Here is a 17,923-nt window from a genome sequence, read left to right as displayed (position 1 = left end):
CAATCTCTCTTCCTCAAATTCCGCCCCAAAATGTCCTTTCCCAACAGCTCTCCTGCCGCTAATACTTTTTTAGTAGATTCTCTCATCAGTGCGTGCAGGAGTGACAGTTTCTACTCCAACAGCGCCAGCATGTATATGCCACCTAGCACAGACATTGGGACGTATGGGATGCAAACCTGTGGACTCCTTCCGTCTCTGGCTAAGAGAGAAGTTAATCACCAAAATATGGGTATGAATGTACATCCTTATATACCTCAAGTAGACACTTGGACAGACCCGAACAGATCTTGTCGAATAGAGCAACCTGTTACACAGCAGGTCCCCACTTGTTCCTTCACTACAAATATTAAAGAAGAAAGCAATTGCTGCATGTATTCCGATAAGAGATCCAAACTCATTTCTGCAGACGTACCTTCCTACCAGAGGCTGGTGTCTGAATCATGCCCCATTGAGAACCCCGAGGTTCCTGTCCCAGGATATTTTAGACTGAGCCAGACCTACGCCACTGGGAAAACCCAAGAGTACAATAATAGCCCTGAAACGAGTTCAACTGTAATGTTACAGTTAAACCCTCGCGGCAGCTCCAAACCGCAGATATCTGCTCAACTTCAGCTGGAAAAGAAAATGAATGAAAGCCCGAACAACCAAGACAGCACCGCTAAAGTCTCTCAAGTGGAAAGTCCCGAGCCCAAGTCCACGTTGCAAGAGGAGCGGAGCTGTCTGCCCGAAGGCTCCGTGTCCAGCCCAGAAGTCCAGGAGAAGGAGAGTAAAGGTCTGTATTACCGAGTTTAAGCCGTGCCGTGGTGTAACTCCAACACGCCAGCACCATAAAGCACGCTCGAATATACTAACGAGCATCACAGCCATCACATTTAATGCTAAGGAGTATCGGGCTGCAGGTGCTGTCTCTGAAGATTTTGGCAGGCAAAAATGCTACACAAAACGGTCCAAAGATTTTCCGTAGAGATCTGCCTCTCCCGTGCACGCAGACAGCCTCTGTGATGCGGGGAATATAGCCGTGTGCTCCGTAATGCGCTGCAGCAGCCAAAAGCAGCCCCATACCTCTAAAAAAAAGCAGGTCTGGAGGTTGTAAAATACGAGCAGCTCAACTTTTCTCTCGTAGTATTTCGCCTTTTTTTTTTTTTTTTTTTTAATTTTTTTTTTCCACTGAGCCTTACTGCGGTTTGATTGCATTTGAAGTTAATTACGATCCTCTTAAAATAGGTGAGGAATAGGTGCTACCAGGCTGGGTAAAGTTGGAAAGAAATGCACAATGAAAGCAGCAGCCCGCTGTCTGCCTGGTCCAAGGGTAGAATATTTCAATGTGGTGCTTTAGATAACCTTGGGTTGGTCTCCAAAAGTGCACCAGTATTTTGAAATGCTTTTGAAAGCTGTAAGTGGTGCAATCTGATTTTATTTTACCTTTTAAAGTGCACTAACGCCTTTCTTTCGAACGGCGTGTATCGAAGAATGCCAAAACGAGAATTTTTCTGCTATCAAAATGTACTTTGCAACCTCTAGGTCTATTTTTACTCTCTGTGTGCATTGATAATTTCTTTATCTGAATTATATTTAGTAGCCCAGGTCTAGCTCCACGTGAGGTAGATTTCTTTCTGGTGGGGAAAAGAAAACCTTAAAGGAGAATGAAAAAAAAAAAAAAATCCAAGACAGGAGGTGGTAATTTCTTGTATATAATTTTGTCTGGGAAATGTCTATATCTGCTTATAGGTGTGCTTGCGTGATTCAGCTGATGTGTGTGGGGATGCTGCTTCAAAATACAGTGCGAGGCTATTTTGTATTTGGAATATTTTCGTGGCAATTGTCGTGGGAGCCCGAGTCGGCCATGGCGAGGCTAGACCCGTTAAGATGTGGCCATGGGGCGGATGGCAGGTTAAATATTGTTGAAATGGTAAACGCCGGCCGAAAACTTGAGAGAGCCTTTGTGGCAGGAGCAGGAGAGCGGGGTGGCCGCAGGGCAGGGGGCCGTGCTGGGGACGGGCGAGCCCAGCCTGGCAGCAGGTCCCCTCGCTGAGCCCACACCTCACCCGAGCGGTGTCTAATGCCCACATCCACCATATCTGCCAGACACTGCAGAGGAGGGGTCATGGCCAAGGGTACACTCTAACAGTCTGAGGTATTTTTGATTTTTTTTCTTCTTCTTCTTCTTTGATTTTGATAGAGGAAATCAAGTCTGATACTCCAACAAGCAATTGGCTAACTGCAAAGAGTGGCAGAAAGAAGAGGTGTCCTTATACTAAACACCAAACACTGGAATTAGAGAAAGAGTTCTTATTCAATATGTATCTCACTCGAGAGCGCCGTCTAGAGATCAGTAAGAGCGTAAACCTCACTGACAGGCAGGTCAAGATTTGGTTTCAAAACCGCAGAATGAAGCTCAAGAAGATGAGCAGGGAGAACCGAATCCGGGAACTGACCGCTAATCTGACCTTCTCTTAAACCCTAACCCCGGGGGGGGCACCAGTGAGGAATGGGCACAGCACCACCACTTGATAAAGGCAGGAGAGACTCTGGCAAAACTCGGCATTTTCCAGTTTTGTTTTGTTTTGTTTTGTTTTTCTGATAGAATGTGACTCTTCGTCCTTCTTTTAGCGCTGCAAGTGAATATGTATTACTATGATGAGTATATATAAAACCTAGCACGTGTAATTTATTTTTGTTCTCATCGTAATGCAGGGTAACTATTATTGAATATTATCATTTGGTCTTAACTTATTGGAACTGTCGAACATCCAAGCAATGTGACTTTTTCATGTTTTTACTAACAAAATGGTATTTATGTGGGGCTGTTACACGGGCCATAACATTTTGAGTACATTCAATACTTTCAGAAAAAGAGTGGGGGGAAACTGTGGGGGCGGGGGGAAAGAGAAGCACATTATAATGTAACTATCCTCTCAAATGAACTTAGAGATTGTCCTTCGTAAAATGGAATATCTCCTTCTTCTCCATTGTAGACATTTCCTTGTGGTGCATATGTGGAATAGTAGTCGTTCAGCAGCAAATTGTCCTTCTTGTGCATGTTCTGTTTGCATGTATAATGCAATAAACTCTGTAAACTACTGCGGTTCCTTTGGTTTTCTACAAACGTTTATAGCACGGATGCAGGTTGGTCTCCTGATTTTTCTCTATCAGCAACTTTTTGGACTGTTGTACCTTTTTTTTGCCATATTCTGATCTTTGTGTGTGTCTGCCTGACATTCTTTCTTTCTGTTCTTCTGTTCCTCCATTTTTCCCCCTTCCTTTTTTTTTTTTTTTTTTTTTTTTTTTTTCCGAAGGCGTGGGGTGGAGACTGGGCCGGGAAATGATGTAAACCTAATTAATTTATAAATGTGTCTGTAAGCAAGTGATTAATTGATAAAATGTTGTGTGATGTTCTCAGTCTGACAAACTGAATGCAAAAAAAAAAAAAAAAAACAAAAAAACCCACAACCAACCCCCCCCAAAAAAAAGAAAAAAAAAAAAGAAAAAAAAAAAAAAAAAAAAGAAAAAAGAAAAAAAGAGAACGGATAAAAAAAGTTGTAAAATATTATGACCTTAAGTGGACATCCTCATCCTCATCCAACCAACTCGTACAACTCGTAAATGGTAAGTGATAAAAATATCTTTCTACTACAACCTGTCAGGAATATGTGTGTCATTTTATTTGACGTTCCTACGTTGATTTAAAAAATATCACTCACTGCCTGCTTACAATGTGCAGACTTTGATTTCGTGTCTTTGCTGGCTAAAATAAAGAAGGAAAAACCAACGAAAAACCAACAAAAAACCCCTCCATAATAAATGCAAAGCAGGGCATAAGTAAATGTTAAGGAGCTCGGTTTTCGGTCGGCTCAACAGCTTTCAGAAGACCGTGGATGGAAAAAATATTCCCTCAAAATATTCCCAGCATCTGGAGAGGTTGGCTCTTTTTTTGAGCAGAAAGCCTCCCAGGCGTGCTTACAAAAGTACAGCAGTCTCTTCAGACCTACTTTTGTCACCCTGCACCGTTTCTGTTTGCTCAGAGATCGTTTTATTTCGCGCAATTCCATTTTAGTAGCACACATCCAGCTAATGACGTTCACGACTCTTAACCCTTTCTGTACATAGCTGAAAAATGGTATTAGCAGGGCTCTGCGCTGGGCGCTGAGGAAGGGCATGTGTGCTGAGAGCGGGTGAATGCCCCTGTGAGCAGATATACTTAGCAGAACAGCAAATAGCTTGCAAATGAACATGACTTCAAATTGAAGTGCAAATACTTGGGCATACTTTCACCTTCAAACGGGTACTGGAAAAGTAGCGTGGCTACTGTTCGCGCTGGGAAACCAGCTTGCTCACAATCAACGCCCATTTCTCCCCTTAGCTGTTTCTAAATCAAGAAATTAAACTCAAGATAGTGCCAATATTGTGCGACTTGGTGACAGATACTGCTCATAATGCTGTTGGTGGCATTCTGTTTGCTCTTTCGTCGCTGATATTTAATTTAAGCCAGTACTTCCTCATGTGCACATTTACTCATAGGGAAGAGGCTGTATATTTCTCAAACCAAGTCATCATCATTTTGAAGCTGCGAGAGCCGCAAGCACCTAGGTACTTGGTGCTTGTTCCCGTTTCGAAAACAAACAGCAAAACGATACTCAAAAAACCCCCCCAAAAAACCCCAAACCCCCCAAAAAACCGAAACTCCCAAACCAACAAAAGAACCCTAATTCCTTAAATATTATATACATTCTCACGGCCTTTTTTTTTCCCTTTAAAGATACTCGCTACATCACCAAAGAAGTTTCGGCATTGAGAAGTAAATAGCTGGCTCCATACCAAGAGTGTAACGTATGTAAAAAGGAGGCTCAGTCTAATCTGCGTGCTTTACCAATTTATATCTATTTGAAGTGAGGGGCAATTTTTCGCCATATCATGAGCCCTGCTTCTAGAGAGCAATGTAATTGAAATTATAAAATCAGAAGAAAAAAAATTATAAAAGCAGAAGAAAATGCTAAAGCCAAATGCCAAAAAAAAAAAAAAAAAAAAAAAAAAAAAAAAAAGGAAAAGGAAAAGGAAAAAAAAGGGGAAAAAGGAAGAAAACAACCTAGGAGAGCAATAAATCATTAAATAAACAGGAATTTCAGTCCCTTCCTCATAACGGCCCGCGAGTAGGAAGTGTTTTCCCGGCGCTGCTGTCCGTGCCCCCGGCGAGCTGTGCTGCGGGCTCGCCACTAACTCTCTGCGTTTCCTCCAGATCCCGACACAGCCACCGGCCCTCGCCCGGGGAAGCAGGCGTGGGCAGAAGACCATGGGTAATCCACTTTTCAATACTAACGGGGCATCGTTTCGCTCGGGCAGGAAAAACCAGGCCGGGAGGGGAAGGGTGGGGAGGGAAGGCATGGAAAAGAAAGCAAAGCAGACAAAAAAAAAAAAAAATTCCTCACGTAGGCATTGAACGTGGCTCCCCCTGAACTAGGGGCGGAGGAGACAGCTCTGCCGGAGAGCTGGGGTCAGCGACAGCCCCGCGCCCTCCGCGGGCCGCAGCCTGTCCGCCTATGCGGGCCCTGCCCGCGGCCGCGCTGGCTGCTGCGGGGCCCGGCCGCCTCCTCCGGGCCGCACCGGACACCTTGAGGGGGCCTGTGTTAAAGCTGTGTAGCCCCAAAGTTCAGCAGATAGAGGAGGATGTGTTCAGCCACACGTCAGTTGTGCTCGGAGACACAGGCTTTGCTGTTTCCATCCGTCCATTTTATTAGGGACACATTAATCTATAATCAAATACACCTCATAAAATTTTTATTGAAAGGCATAAAATCATTACAGAGGTCTTCCACCTGTTTTAAAACAACACAATAGGCATCTCTTTTTGAAAGTGTATCCTTTCCACGGAAACTTTCTGTCCGGGGGTGGGGGGAGCGGATAATAATACCCGCACATGCTCTGAAATATGGAAGTACCGCAATGTGCTTTTACTGTAACATTTTCCTGTTTTATGAGAAGTCGTTACAGTCCCAGCTTGCGATGGTTTGTTTTTACAGGCAAGAATCCCCCTTTCCCAGCGGGTTCCCTCAGCAGCTTGGAGTGTGATTAGCAAGCCAAGGCTGTTGGATTTATTTAAACACCCTGCCTCTCATTGATTAAGAAATGAATGGCAGAAATCGCTCAAAGAAGGTGAAGAAATAGTCCGCGCCCGCCGCGACCGTGGGCTGCCAGCGCGGCCACGCCCGCCGCACCCCGGGCAGGCAGGGCAGCGAGGCGGGCAGCGAGGCGGGCGAGTGGGGCAGGCAGGCAAGCGGGAAGGGCAGGGCAGCACGGGCAGGGCAGCACGGGCAGCAAGGGCAGGGCGGACAGCGCGGACAGGGCGGGCGGGCAGCCGGGCACCCAGGGCGGGCAGGGCAGGGCGGGCGGGCGGCCGCGGTGCGGGGGCGCAGGCGGTACGGCGCCCTTTGCGGGGCCGTTGTTGTTGATGATTTTTTTTTTTAATCACAGCAGCCCCAGTTTAGCGGATTGATTTACTCGCAGTATTGGTAAATATGATCACGTGGGCTCCGCAACCAATGGTTGAGGGTTGCAGTCTGCAAAATACTACGATTGTTCTCCGGGAGGGTATCATATACAGTTAACAGTGTAACCTTTTATATGACTAAGAGGGGAGCCTAAAATGTCGTCTAGTGGCACCATAAGTAACTATTATGTCGATTCTCTCATAGGCCATGAAAGCGAAGAAGTTTATGGGAGTAGATTCGTCCAGGGAGGTCACAGTGCGACCTCCAGGCCATCAGGTGTTGCAGAGAGTTCAGATTTTTCCTCTTGTAGCTTTGCACCAAAATCCACCGTGTTTTCCACCTCCTGGTCCACAGTTCACCATCAGCCGTCTGCGGCAATGACCGGGATCTACCACCCCTACATGCACCAGCCCCACTTAGGGGCAGCCGACGCCGGCCGCTACGTGCGCTCCTGGATCGAGCCCTTCCCGGGCTTCCCGGGCGGCGGCGGCGGCGGCAGCGGAGGCAGCAGCAGTGGCGGCTCCGCGTCCAGCTCCGGCTCCTCCAACGGGCGCCACTACGGGATAAAGCCGGAGACGGGAGCAGCCGCCTCCTCGTCCTCCTCCTCCTCTTCCTCCTCCTCCAAAAGGACTGAGTGCTCCTCGTCTCGGGAGTCCCAAGGGATCGGTGTGCCCGAGTACACGTGCAGCTCCTTCCTCCAGGAGTCCCGGGAGAAAGCGCCTGCCGGCAGCTCCAAGGACCCCGCCGCCTGCAGCCACAACCCCAGCCCGAGCAGCGATCTGAAAGAGGAGAAGCAGCAGCAACTTGACCCAAGTAAGTAAAAAAAAAAAAAAAAAAAAAAAAAAAAAAAAAAAAAAAAAAAAAAAAAAAGAAGAAGAAGAAAAAAAAAAGACAGAAAGAAAGAAAGAAAGAAGGAAAGAAAGACAAGAAAAAGAAAATAAAAGAAATAGATAATCAAAACAAAATGGGGAATGGGGTAGACAGAGAGGAATAGAAACAGGAATAGGGAAACAGAGAGAGAGGGAGAAAAAGAAAGAAAGACAGAAGGAGAGAAGGAAGGAAGGAAAGTATGAAAGGAAGCAGCAAGGAAGGAAGGAAGAAAGCGAGAGAGAAAGAAAGAAAGAAATTGCCCCTTTGATTTATTGCCGAAACCTGTAAGGCTCGAATGTGCAAAACTGATAGTTTTACTAACCTATAAAAACGTCTAGACGCCTACCCCAGCGCAAGCAGCAACAAGCACCCATAAAAGACTCCACATAACCACCTACCATCAAGACATCATTTGTACAGTAAACAGACTGGGGCATTAAGGCTTTTATGATAATTCCTCCAAAGTTGTGAAAACAGTCCATCCTTCGTTAAATTAATTTAACGACCTTTCTCTCCCCCCCCCCTCCCCGTTCCCTATATACCTCCCTTCTTCCAGATAACCCTGCAGCAAACTGGATCCACGCTCGTTCAACGAGGAAAAAGCGTTGTCCCTACACAAAGTATCAAACTCTGGAACTGGAAAAGGAATTTCTCTTTAATATGTACCTCACCCGAGACCGCCGTTACGAAGTAGCTAGGATTTTAAACCTCACAGAGAGACAGGTCAAAATCTGGTTTCAGAACAGAAGAATGAAAATGAAAAAGATGAACAAGGAGAAAGGCAATAAAGGAGACTAACGCTGGGGTGGAAACATAGTTGGGGACTATTGATTTAATTTTGAGCTTGGATTTTTATCGGGGGAGTGTGAGTTTTTGGTTGTTGGGGGGGGGTTTTTTGGTTTTGGTTTGTGGGTGTTTGTTTTTGTTTGGTTGTGGGGGGGGGGGTTGGATTTGGTTCTAGTTTGAGTTGTCTTTTTCTTTTTTTTTTTTTTCGGTTAGTTTGCTTTTATTCTTCTGCACCCTTAGCCCCCCTATGGGTTCTTCCTCCTGCACCACTCCACCCCAGGGACTTTAAATAAATCGCCTTTTTTTTTTTTTTTTTTTTTTATTTTTTTTTTTTTTTTTGGTAGAAGTGAAACGTGGTCTGTGTCAGGTATTTCGGGAAATATTGTCTTGCTCGACAACGTGTTTTTCAGAGTCTCTCGATACTCCCCTCCTCCTTCCCAGACCATTTAGATGACAATATTGTGAGTGCACGTTAGCTTTGGAAACTCTATCTGATGTTAAATGTTTGACATGTTTCTTAAAAGTGATGTAGTTATTAGATAGTTATTTTGCCAAAATAAAGGTAAGGAAATTAATTATAATTATGGTAATAAAATATATATTAAATTACAGTCGCTTAAATCAATGGGGGCTGCTGTGCTGTCCACGACCTACTCAGAGGAAATCTTTCCCCAAACTTCTGCTTTCTAGGTCTGAATCCTTCTCAGTAGATGCCACAGAAGGGCCACGAGCTCCTTCCCTTCCCCCTTTAGTGCACTGTTAGGAGGTTGTCTCATCCTGGAGCCGCTCGCCGTAGGCCTAACGCCTCCCGGTCCCCGGCTCGCCGCCGTCCCTGCCCCCGGTCGGTGACTGCTGTACTAATTAACCGCTCCGCGTCTCGAGCTACGGACCTGTTGTAATTGTTGTCAGTTATTACACAATAAAGTCTGCCGTGACCGAACGACAGCGCTGCGGTGAGAGGAGAAATCTGTGCGCCCCTCGCGATGCCCCCGCGCCGCCGGCCCGGCCCTGCCCTGCCCTCAGCCCCCGCGCAGCTCCCGCGGGCCGAGCGCGGCCGGGCGGGCCTGGCGGGGAAGGCCGGCCGAGCCGGGGCCCTCAGAGCCCCCGGTGCCTTCCCCAGCCCCGCCGAGCCGGGGCCCACAGAGCCCCCGGTGCCTTCCCCAGCCCCGCCGAGCCTCGGCTGCTGCCGGAGGTCAGCGCCGAGAGGCCGGGTAGGTGCGCCCGCCGCGCCCTGCCCGGCGTCAGGTACCGGCGCGCTTTCAAACATCAGCCATCCCTTGGGATCGGTTAGGAAATGCTTCCACACCGCTCCTCGGGAGCCAAGGAAACACCATGATGCCTATTCGGTTAAACATGTGTTTTATTCCTATTTTTTTTTTTCGTGGTGCGTCGCTTCTAAGCTCTGCTTTCTTTAACTGGGAGGCTGGAAGCTCTGGAGGGGACACGGCTGCTGCCAAACGTTCGGCTTTGTTGGCGAGAGCTCATTTAGCAGCGCGCCTCATGCCTTCTGCATTTATAAACACACATGACTTTATCAAGATAATTGAGATGAAGTTCATTGTAAAAAATGCTTTGTTTAAAGAGCAACCATTAAAATGAAGGACCCGTAAATATTTACGAGCAGTTCGGTTAATTCAAGATTAAGGGGAGAGCTGAGAGACCTGGTGTTGAATGTTTTTTACCTCTTTAAAAAAAAAAAAAAAAAAAAAAAAAAAAAAAAAAAAGAAAAAAAAAAGAGAGAGAGAGAGAGAGAGAGAGAAGAAAGCAAAAGCATGCACTGCCAGGAAAAGGTGTTGCATTGCTTCCCATCCATTGTCGAGAAGATACCTACAATTCTTTTAAAACAGGAAGAACCGTGGTATAATAAAACCATTGAGATGGCTAGACGTCTGGACCTAATGAGTTTACGATATGCTATGGCACTTTTCTTTGAAAGCACCTTATTTTGATGTTTGTGTTTGTTAGGGGGGAAAAAAGGCCAAAAAAATCCAGACAAACCAGGTCTTAAAACCTTGGACTATAAATTTCAGTATGTCAGCATTAGGCCAAGGCAACAGACCCAAAAAGGACCTGAAGGTCATGAAACAGAGATTTTGGAAAGTCCGCTTATTTGTTGAAATGTATGTTATTGGATATTCTACTGCAGTATGATGCCAACCTCAATATTTTCGCAAATACCCGTAGAGGGGGGGTGGTCTGCAACAACATGTAAACAATATTCTTTTGCACAAAACTGCATTGTGTAGATTCCAGCAGAGGCTCTGTTAAGAAATCTTCACCAAGCACACACCATCTTTTTAATATTTTGTATCAGGCAGATTGACACATTTTACCTTGTATATTTTTTCCTTTTGTTTACCTGTTTTGAATATTGCCTGCATTCATTTCAAAATGGCAGAAAGAAAACCAAGCATCTCGATTGACAAAACGCAGTTCATCTATGGAAATTACTTTTAGTGTCAAATAGAATAATTTAATTCCTACCCATTGGTTCTGTTAATATATGTTTCCACATATGCATAGTCTCGTGCACACGCATTATACCGAATAATTCACAGGCATGTGTGATGAAGGAGGGGGTGAACAAAGATTCATCTTTACTTTCGTTTACATAAATCAAACCATAAATACATAAAAGCACGGGCAAACAAAATAACATCTTCAATACAAAAACGTATAACTCTGGAACTACCACACATGGAGATTTCGTGGTGTAATATGTGGGGAAACATGATCGAAAACGCGATAGCAGTCGTCTTCAAAGCTCAGGCGTCTTTCCTGGCTGCCATGTGTAAACGAGGCACATTCTTTGTATGCAGTTGATTATAGCTCTGGCAAAAAAATAAAAGAGGGTCAGTGAAATGTGCTAAGAAAATGGCACTGTAAACTTAACGGGGAAATGAAAAAAAAAAAAAAAAGAAAAAAAAAAGAAAAAAATAGGAAAAAAAATTAGGGAAAAAAAAGAAAAAAAAAACAGAAAAAATGGATAAAAAGGAAGAAACCCAAGCCAAAGCCAGAAGGCAATAATCGTTGCCCCCTGTGCCCGCCGGTGTTCGCAGACGGAGCCGGGGTTGCGGCGAGGCGGCGGCGGGGCCGCGGGGCCGGGCAGCGCGGAGCGGAGGGCGCTGCCTGCCGCGGCCGCCGAGCGCCGCCAGAGGGCGCCCGCGCTCCACCCTTGGGCGGCCGCCGCGCCCCGCTCCGCGCGGCCCGGGCACCGCACCCGCGGGGGTAGCGCCCCGGCGGAACGCGCGGCAGCGGGGGCGAGGCTGTCTGGCGCGGATGCGGGAAGCGGCCTCTGCGCCCCTGCACGGGGGGAGGCAGTGTCTCTGCTGCCGCTCACCCCCTGCCAGGCCCGGCCTCCTGCCTTTCCTGCTGGTCTCTGGCGTAGGGCTTTTGCTGCTGTCTGTCCGTGTGTGTGTCCCCGGGCCCTTCCCGCCTTTCCCACCTCCCCCGCCCTTCCTTGGGCTGCACGGGGGTCCCTAAGCCCCCGCGAGTTCCTAAAGGCGTGCGTGGGGCGCCTGCCGTGGCGACGGTGTCACTGCGGGCACAGGGCCCGTCGGGGTGCTCACACGCGGGGCAACCGGGCTGGTCAGCGAGACAAAGCGGGTAAATCGGCATGGAGGCGTGGGGGTGCTGGAAGAGCGGAATATGATGGGGAAGGAGCCTGAGATGCCTTTTATGTAACCACAAGTATTTTTTTGTCACTTCACATCAGACGGTCACACGTGGCTCTGGCTGGTCCCGTATTATATTTCACCCACATTTTTCGTCTCTCTCCGAAATAGGCCGGACTCGAGATCCTGAGGGTTTCTCTCCGAAAAGCTGATTCCCGCTGCAGGACGAAGCGGGAGAGAGAGGACTGGAGACGACGCTCCTCGGGGGCCAGCGGGGGTGGCCGGCCCGAGCGGGGGCAGCGCCGAGCCTGCTGGGCAGCGCTTCTCTTCCTTCCTTCCTCCCGGAGAACAGGGCTCACTTATTTCGGACCGAGTCCCCGAGCGGTGCTAACCGTTCACCCACAAATTTTTATTTTTTCTCCCCCTCCCTCTCTTTGCCTCGGTAATGACGTTCACCAAGGGTGAAATGATGGAAAGTATATTCATAGGCATGATTTCCATTAAGTATCAATTAACCTGGAGCCTCAGCCATGCGTGCAAGGCGTCAAGGGTAAATGTGCATCTCATTTCCCAGAGATCAGCTCGCCTGGAAGGAAATGACCCGGAGGGCCCGTTGGCAAGGGGGCCCGGCCGCTGCACGCCGCCACCCTACGGGCACCCCACTGCCCTCGCCTACACCCCGGCGCCCCCGCGATGGGCATCGGCTCCCTCTGAGGGGCTCTGGCCGTGCCGGCCGGCCGTGCAGGCCGCGCTCCGGCCAGCGCAGCCTGGGTGAGCCGGGCGGCGTCGCCTCGGGCAGCGCGCCCGCGGTTATCGCGCGGGATCTGCGCGGCCGCCTCGCCCCTGCGCGGCGGGGGTTTCAGTGGCTCCTGGCGAGCGCACACCGGAGGGGGGAGCGGGGGTGCCGCGGCCGGGGTGGATCCGGGCAGGGCTGGGCCGAGTTGTTTTCTTGCCCGAGGAGCGGCACATGTAAACTGAAGCCAAAAGTCCCCCCTGAGCTCATGAGCGCGTGTGCGTGTGTGTGTGTGTGTGTGTGTGCGTGCGCGGGCTGCTGTGTGCCTAATAGGAAATAGTAAAAGCAGTGAGGCAGGTCATTTTGGGAGCGATTATAATCCAGTCCTGGTCACCACATACACGGAGAGCAGGAGCGGGGAGCGCACGGGCCAGCGACGGCGGCGGCGGCATGAGCGCGGCGTAGAGGCACCGGCGGCGGCGGCGGCGGCGTGAGCAGCGCCCCGTGCCCCCGCCCGCCGCTGCCCCCTCCCCGATGAGCTCCTACTTTGTCAACCCGCTGTACTCCAAGTACAAGGTGGCGGCGGCCGCGGCGGCGGCGGCGGCGGCGGGGGAAGCCATCAATTCCCCGTACTACGACTGTCACTTCGCACCCGAGGTGAGCGGCCGACACGCCGCTGCCGCCGCCGCCGCCGCCGCTCTGCTCTACGGGAACGGCGCGGCCGCCGCCGGCTTCCCGCACCCCGCGCCCGGCGGGGCGGGGGGCGGCGGCGGCGCGGCCGCGGACTTTTACCACCCGGCCGGGGGGAGCCCCACGGCCGCCTACCAGCCGCCTCCTCCTCCCCCCGCCGCGCCTCCGCCTCCTGCCCCCTGCAGCGGGGTTACCTGTCACGGGGAGCCCGCTAAATTTTACGGATACGATAACTTACAGAGACAGCAGATTTTTACGACACAGCAAGAGGCCGAGCTGGTACAATATCCTGACTGTAAATCGTCCAGTGCTAATATTGGCGAGGAACCAGACCACTTAAATCAGAGCTCGTCTCCTGCTCAAATGTTTCCCTGGATGAGACCACAAGGTTGGACGCAGTCAAAAATTTGCTTCCATCTCACGTCTGAGTTTGAAACTTTCTTTTCCTCCTCCTGCTTCTTTCTCGCTGACTCTCGCTCCCTGCCTGCCTCCCCTACTCCCCACCTCTCTCACCGCGATTCCTATCACCGCCGTGGCTTGCGATAATAAAGGGATGCAGTGAGAAAGCAGAAACCTCTGCGGCAGGCAGCTACCAACCCAAGAGTAGCCTTTGAGTCGCCTCTCGGACTCTGAGGTGCAGCCGACATGCTCGCCTGTCTCCCGTCGCCGCTGCCTGAACGGGAAGGGTGCGGGGTCGGGAACGGGCTGGTATACAAGATCATAAAGAAGTGACCCCGCAACATCCCATGCAGAGGGACAGTGAGGCGCTTCGTGCATTTACTATCGCTGTGTTCCTCTCACTCGTGTGTAAAACTCTAGATTGCTCTGTGCCCTCTGATTTCTCTCCCTGCGGTTCTGTGGGGCTTCTCTCGGGGGATTCCGGAGGGACCGGAGTCCTTGCTGCCCGCCTGCGCCTTGTTTTGAACGGCCACACCAACCTCCAAACCCCTATGTTTTTGTTTTAAACAGCAGCGCCGGGTAGGAGGAGAGGAAGACAAACATACAGCCGATTCCAGACTCTAGAGCTGGAAAAGGAGTTCCTATTTAACCCCTATCTGACCAGAAAGAGAAGGATCGAGGTGTCCCACGCACTAGGACTCACCGAGAGGCAGGTAAAGATCTGGTTTCAGAACAGAAGGATGAAATGGAAAAAAGAGAACAACAAGAACAAATTCCCCGCTTCCAGACAGGAGGGAAAGGAAGGGGAGGCCAAAAAGGAAGCACATGATCTGGAAGAAGACAGAGCTGAAGGCCAGACGAATTAATTTTTGCCTCAAATATCTTTGTGAAAGTCAGTCAAAAATAACCAGGGCTAAAGCCCAACATGTCGGCTCATCCACCCCTCTACGTGATCTTGTCATGGGACGAGTGAACGCATGTCCCTCCATTTGACATTTTCCTGCTTCGGGTGCTCTATTTGTTTGTGCTTTTATTTTTGTTTATAAGCGTATCCAGAACGATCTCTAGATTTAACATTTCATCTACTTCTTTTTTTTTTCAAATTTGATACAGAGTTTGTAGCAATAAATTTCCAATGATATATAAATATATATATATATTTGCAATCTTAAAAGACGGTGATTGTGGGAAACGACATAAACTTTCTAATAGTAAATTTCAATAAGTAAGACATTTAACAATGCTTTATTAATCAAGACAAGTGCACTTGTACTATTTCAATTCTTGTTATTATCTTATGTTGAATAAATTAAATAAATTTAATAATCTTGAAGAAAATATCATAGGAATATATTTAACCTTCTTCTCTAATATTTGATTAAAATAAACCGATTTTATTCAATGATAAAATGTATCGGCATCCTTATATCCCTTTTGTAATCCACTCCTGAAGAAACCTTCAGGGTTTCCGCTGCTCCGGACTAACTCTCCTCCGGCGCTGGGGGTTTCTCTGGGGTCTGGGAATGGCACATCGCCTACGAAACCTGCGTTTTGCTCTCTGCCACGAGGGCTGCGGGGCCGCGCTCCGAGCAGCGGCCTCGGGGACTGCGGCTCCACCTGCGAGCGGTGTCCAGGCTGCGGGCCGGCCCAGGGAGCCCCCAAAGTGTGCTCCTGGGCCTTGCTTTCGGCTTTTCCTGCCCTCCAGCCCGGGCTGCGGGGCGGCCTCGCCGGGGATGGCTGCCGGCAGACACGGCCCTTACCCCGGGGAGACTTTGCTGCCATCGCGGCCGGAGGGAGACGGGCCCGCAGAGCATTCGGGCCCCACGCCATCCCCAAGGGCTGCTCCAACCCGTGCGGGCCTTCCAGCTCCGCCGCGCAAACCACGGCCAAAACGGGCCCGGCTTCCCCCGAGGATGCCTGACAAGCTGAGAAATACAAAGGTTTGGCGACCTTGCGTGGGGGTTTCTCGAGGGCTGCGATTCTTAGGAGTCCCAAACCATGCGTAGACCGAGGGAAAGATGTTTCTACCCCTAAATATTATCATATGATGCGTTTCCCAGGGGAGGCCGCAGCTGCTGGCAGAGCCTGCCTCACGGTTCCCGAAATCACGGGAGGAAAGGTCCGCTCTGATTAGCAAAACAATTTAATTTCTCTCTCATTGTCCCCTCCCTCCTCTTGCTCCCGTTCCGTGGCGGGGTCCCGCAGAGCGTGGTATCAAACAGGACGCCCGAGAGTAGTCTTTTTTAGGAGCAGCAAACAGAGGGTCGAGGGATGTGGTATAAATCCCTCTCAAGATTTTTGCGTCATTTTTTTCCTACCGGCTGACGCTCTCCTGAGTAATGGCTCCGTGAAGGAAATCGAATGGACCCGCCAGAAACTGCGGCAAACACGACATATAATTCTATTGTCTGCCCAGAAACGAGAGTGATCCCGACGAGGCCGGGGCTGAGCCGAGGCCTGGCTCGGAAAATCACAGCCGAGTTCCCGAGGAGGCTCCGGCCGCCGCTCTGCCCGCCCGCGCTGCGCCCTTCTCTCGCATCCACCGCTTCGCCCCCGGGAATGCACCCGGCGCGGCGAGAGCCGCCGTCCACGGGGATGGGACTTGTAGAGAGGGTTTGGTTAATTTCGTTTCCCTTCCTCTTCCCCGCTCCCCACCAGCGAGGCAGGCACGTTTCCACTGCTGCAAAGCGCCAGCTCTGGAGGGAGGCACGAGCGAGCGGAGCTATTGTTCTCGCTTTTATTTTAATTGCCTAGTTGGCTAAAGGTTGTAAACAAGGGGAAGCTGCAACAAAGCAGTGAAATAAACATTTTTGCTGCATGGATTTGCATAAATACACCGGCATCCCTAGTATCTAGGGAGGATGTTGGGCTGGTGGCTGCGCGTTTAAAGTAAATCGGTGGCCCGAGGCGCAAAGCCCCCTCGCTTTTCAAAAGAACACTCGTGCTAGTGGCACCGACATATTTGGTCTCTGGGCAGGAAAAGCCTCTCGCTTGTGCTGCGCTGGCGGCGGAGGCTGGACGCAACACGGTTCCGGCGGCCGTGCTGTGGGAACAACCGTGCCAGTGCCGCCCGCTGCCATCCCGCCAGGGGAAGGCACGTCGAAGACCTTCACACACCAGCGGAGCCCTCCTTAGGCTAGTGTTTGTCCGGAAAAGAGCTGCTGCGCTGCGGCGGTAGTTGTTTTTAATTATCAGACAAAGAGTAAAATTAAAATATTCCTGAAGAAGTTTCCGTTAGCGTCGCTCTCCTAGGACCTACTGGGAACGCAGCCACGCAGGCAAAAACCGAGTTCCCTGAAGGCACATAATTGGCGAAGGCCTAGTGGTAACTGGAATCGCCCCTGTCTTACTCACTGAAAAACCCCAAAACATCACTGTAGTAGTTAAGGTATTTACCCCCGTAGCCTGGCATCTGAATCCCTCCCCTGGTCTCACTTGGAAACTTGCTAAGAGAAAAGAAAACGGAGTCAGAAATTGACCCAGGCGGCCGCCAAGTCCCCTGTAAAACCGGAGCCATAGGACTTTCCAAGGAATAGCCGTAGCTGCGCGAGTTGCGGCGGGAGCGGCGGCGAGAGGCCGCAGAGTGGATGTCCTGCGCCTTTGGTTCCCGCGGAACTTCTCCGTTCCCTTGAGGAGCAGCTCAGCGCGGCCGTGAGTGCCTCAGAGAGTGCAGCCACGAAAGTTGCCATAGCCTCCGCCGAGGCAATATTTAAAGGCGTGCAACTGCCTGAAGCAGTTAGATCTGTGAAAAAGATCCAACATCAATCCTACATCTTCAGGGCGTGTTTGCTTTTGTTAGCAGTTACGATCAGCGCGGAGGTCACGGACTGAGGGCTCTGGCTATTCCCTGAAACCAAACTTGAGCAAGAAACATCCACAGTACTCCGTCTCTGAGCCGAGTATTCCTTGTGGACACAGGCCCGTTTAAATTTTTGTTTGTTTGTTTGTTTGTTTTAGAGTACTTTCTAGGAATCGGATTTTCCCTGTCGCTGCCCTGGGAAGGTTTTATCGGGGCGGAGGCAGCCTGCCCTGGGCGCGGTGACGGTGCCCGCCGCAACCTGCGGGAACCGCGCACTGCGGGGTGGGGAAGAGGCTCGGACTATTTTTATGTCGGCGACGGCTTCCGCTTCAGTAGTGGGCGCTAAAGCAGATGTGGTTTCTTTTAGTGCCCGGGGGAGCAGTGGGGAGGGGTGGGAGAAGAGGGTGGGGATGCGGGTTAAGCCCCCTTTCGTTTGGCAAGAAACGGATCCCTCGGCCCTGCTCCTCCTTATGCGGTTCCGCGACCGCTTGCCCCTCTCTCCGCGGCCCGCGCGGATCTCCCGCGTCCCGGCCGCGCTCGCGGGGCTGCG

At 50.3% G+C, this 17,923-nt stretch overlaps 3 protein-coding genes across 4 annotated transcripts; all 3 read left to right on the top strand.

Moving 5' to 3' along the window:
- Positions 1-3,031, top strand: HOXD10 (homeobox D10). The gene is made up of 2 exons (XM_066323311.1): positions 1-772; positions 2,180-3,031. Exons 1-2 carry the CDS (start codon positions 31-33, stop codon positions 2,455-2,457), a joined length of 1,020 nt encoding a protein of 339 aa, XP_066179408.1. The 5' UTR covers positions 1-30; the 3' UTR covers positions 2,458-3,031.
- Positions 3,032-6,426: 3,395 nt separating this feature from the next.
- Positions 6,427-8,310, top strand: HOXD9 (homeobox D9). Its single transcript, XM_066322760.1, has 2 exons — positions 6,427-7,295; positions 7,909-8,310. Exons 1-2 carry the CDS (start codon positions 6,638-6,640, stop codon positions 8,148-8,150), a joined length of 900 nt encoding a protein of 299 aa, XP_066178857.1. The 5' UTR covers positions 6,427-6,637; the 3' UTR covers positions 8,151-8,310.
- Positions 8,311-12,782: 4,472 nt separating this feature from the next.
- HOXD8 (homeobox D8) lies at positions 12,783-14,957 on the top strand. 2 transcript variants are annotated; one of them, XM_066322759.1, is made up of 3 exons: positions 12,800-13,142; positions 13,416-13,563; positions 14,145-14,951. In XM_066322759.1, exons 1-3 carry the CDS (start codon positions 13,020-13,022, stop codon positions 14,438-14,440), a joined length of 567 nt encoding a protein of 188 aa, XP_066178856.1. In that variant the 5' UTR covers positions 12,800-13,019; the 3' UTR covers positions 14,441-14,951. The 2 variants fall into 2 exon arrangements, with proteins under 2 accessions (XP_066178855.1, XP_066178856.1); XM_066322758.1 differs by having other exon boundaries at positions 12,783-13,563; positions 14,145-14,957.
- Positions 14,958-17,923: the final 2,966 nt, after the last annotated feature.

The sequence above is a fragment of the Sylvia atricapilla genome, chromosome 7, assembly GCF_009819655.1.
Source record: "Sylvia atricapilla isolate bSylAtr1 chromosome 7, bSylAtr1.pri, whole genome shotgun sequence".
Classification (NCBI taxonomy): Eukaryota; Metazoa; Chordata; class Aves; order Passeriformes; family Sylviidae; genus Sylvia; species Sylvia atricapilla.
This window is presented reverse-complemented; position numbering and strand designations above follow the sequence as displayed.

Excerpts from the sequence above, each read along its gene's own strand:
- HOXD9 (XM_066322760.1), top strand. The coding sequence starts at position 6,638 with ATGTCGTCTAGTGGCACCATAAGTAACTATTATGTCGATTCTCTCATA. Across the intron at positions 7,296-7,908 it reads GCAGCAGCAACTTGACCCAA|ATAACCCTGCAGCAAACTGG; the intron begins GTAAGTAAAAAA and ends CCCTTCTTCCAG.
- HOXD8 (XM_066322758.1), top strand. The coding sequence starts at position 13,020 with ATGAGCTCCTACTTTGTCAACCCGCTGTACTCCAAGTACAAGGTGGCG. Across the intron at positions 13,564-14,144 it reads TCCCTGGATGAGACCACAAG|CAGCGCCGGGTAGGAGGAGA; the intron begins GTTGGACGCAGT and ends TGTTTTAAACAG.
- HOXD10 (XM_066323311.1), top strand. The coding sequence starts at position 31 with ATGTCCTTTCCCAACAGCTCTCCTGCCGCTAATACTTTTTTAGTAGAT. Across the intron at positions 773-2,179 it reads CCAGGAGAAGGAGAGTAAAG|AGGAAATCAAGTCTGATACT; the intron begins GTCTGTATTACC and ends TGATTTTGATAG.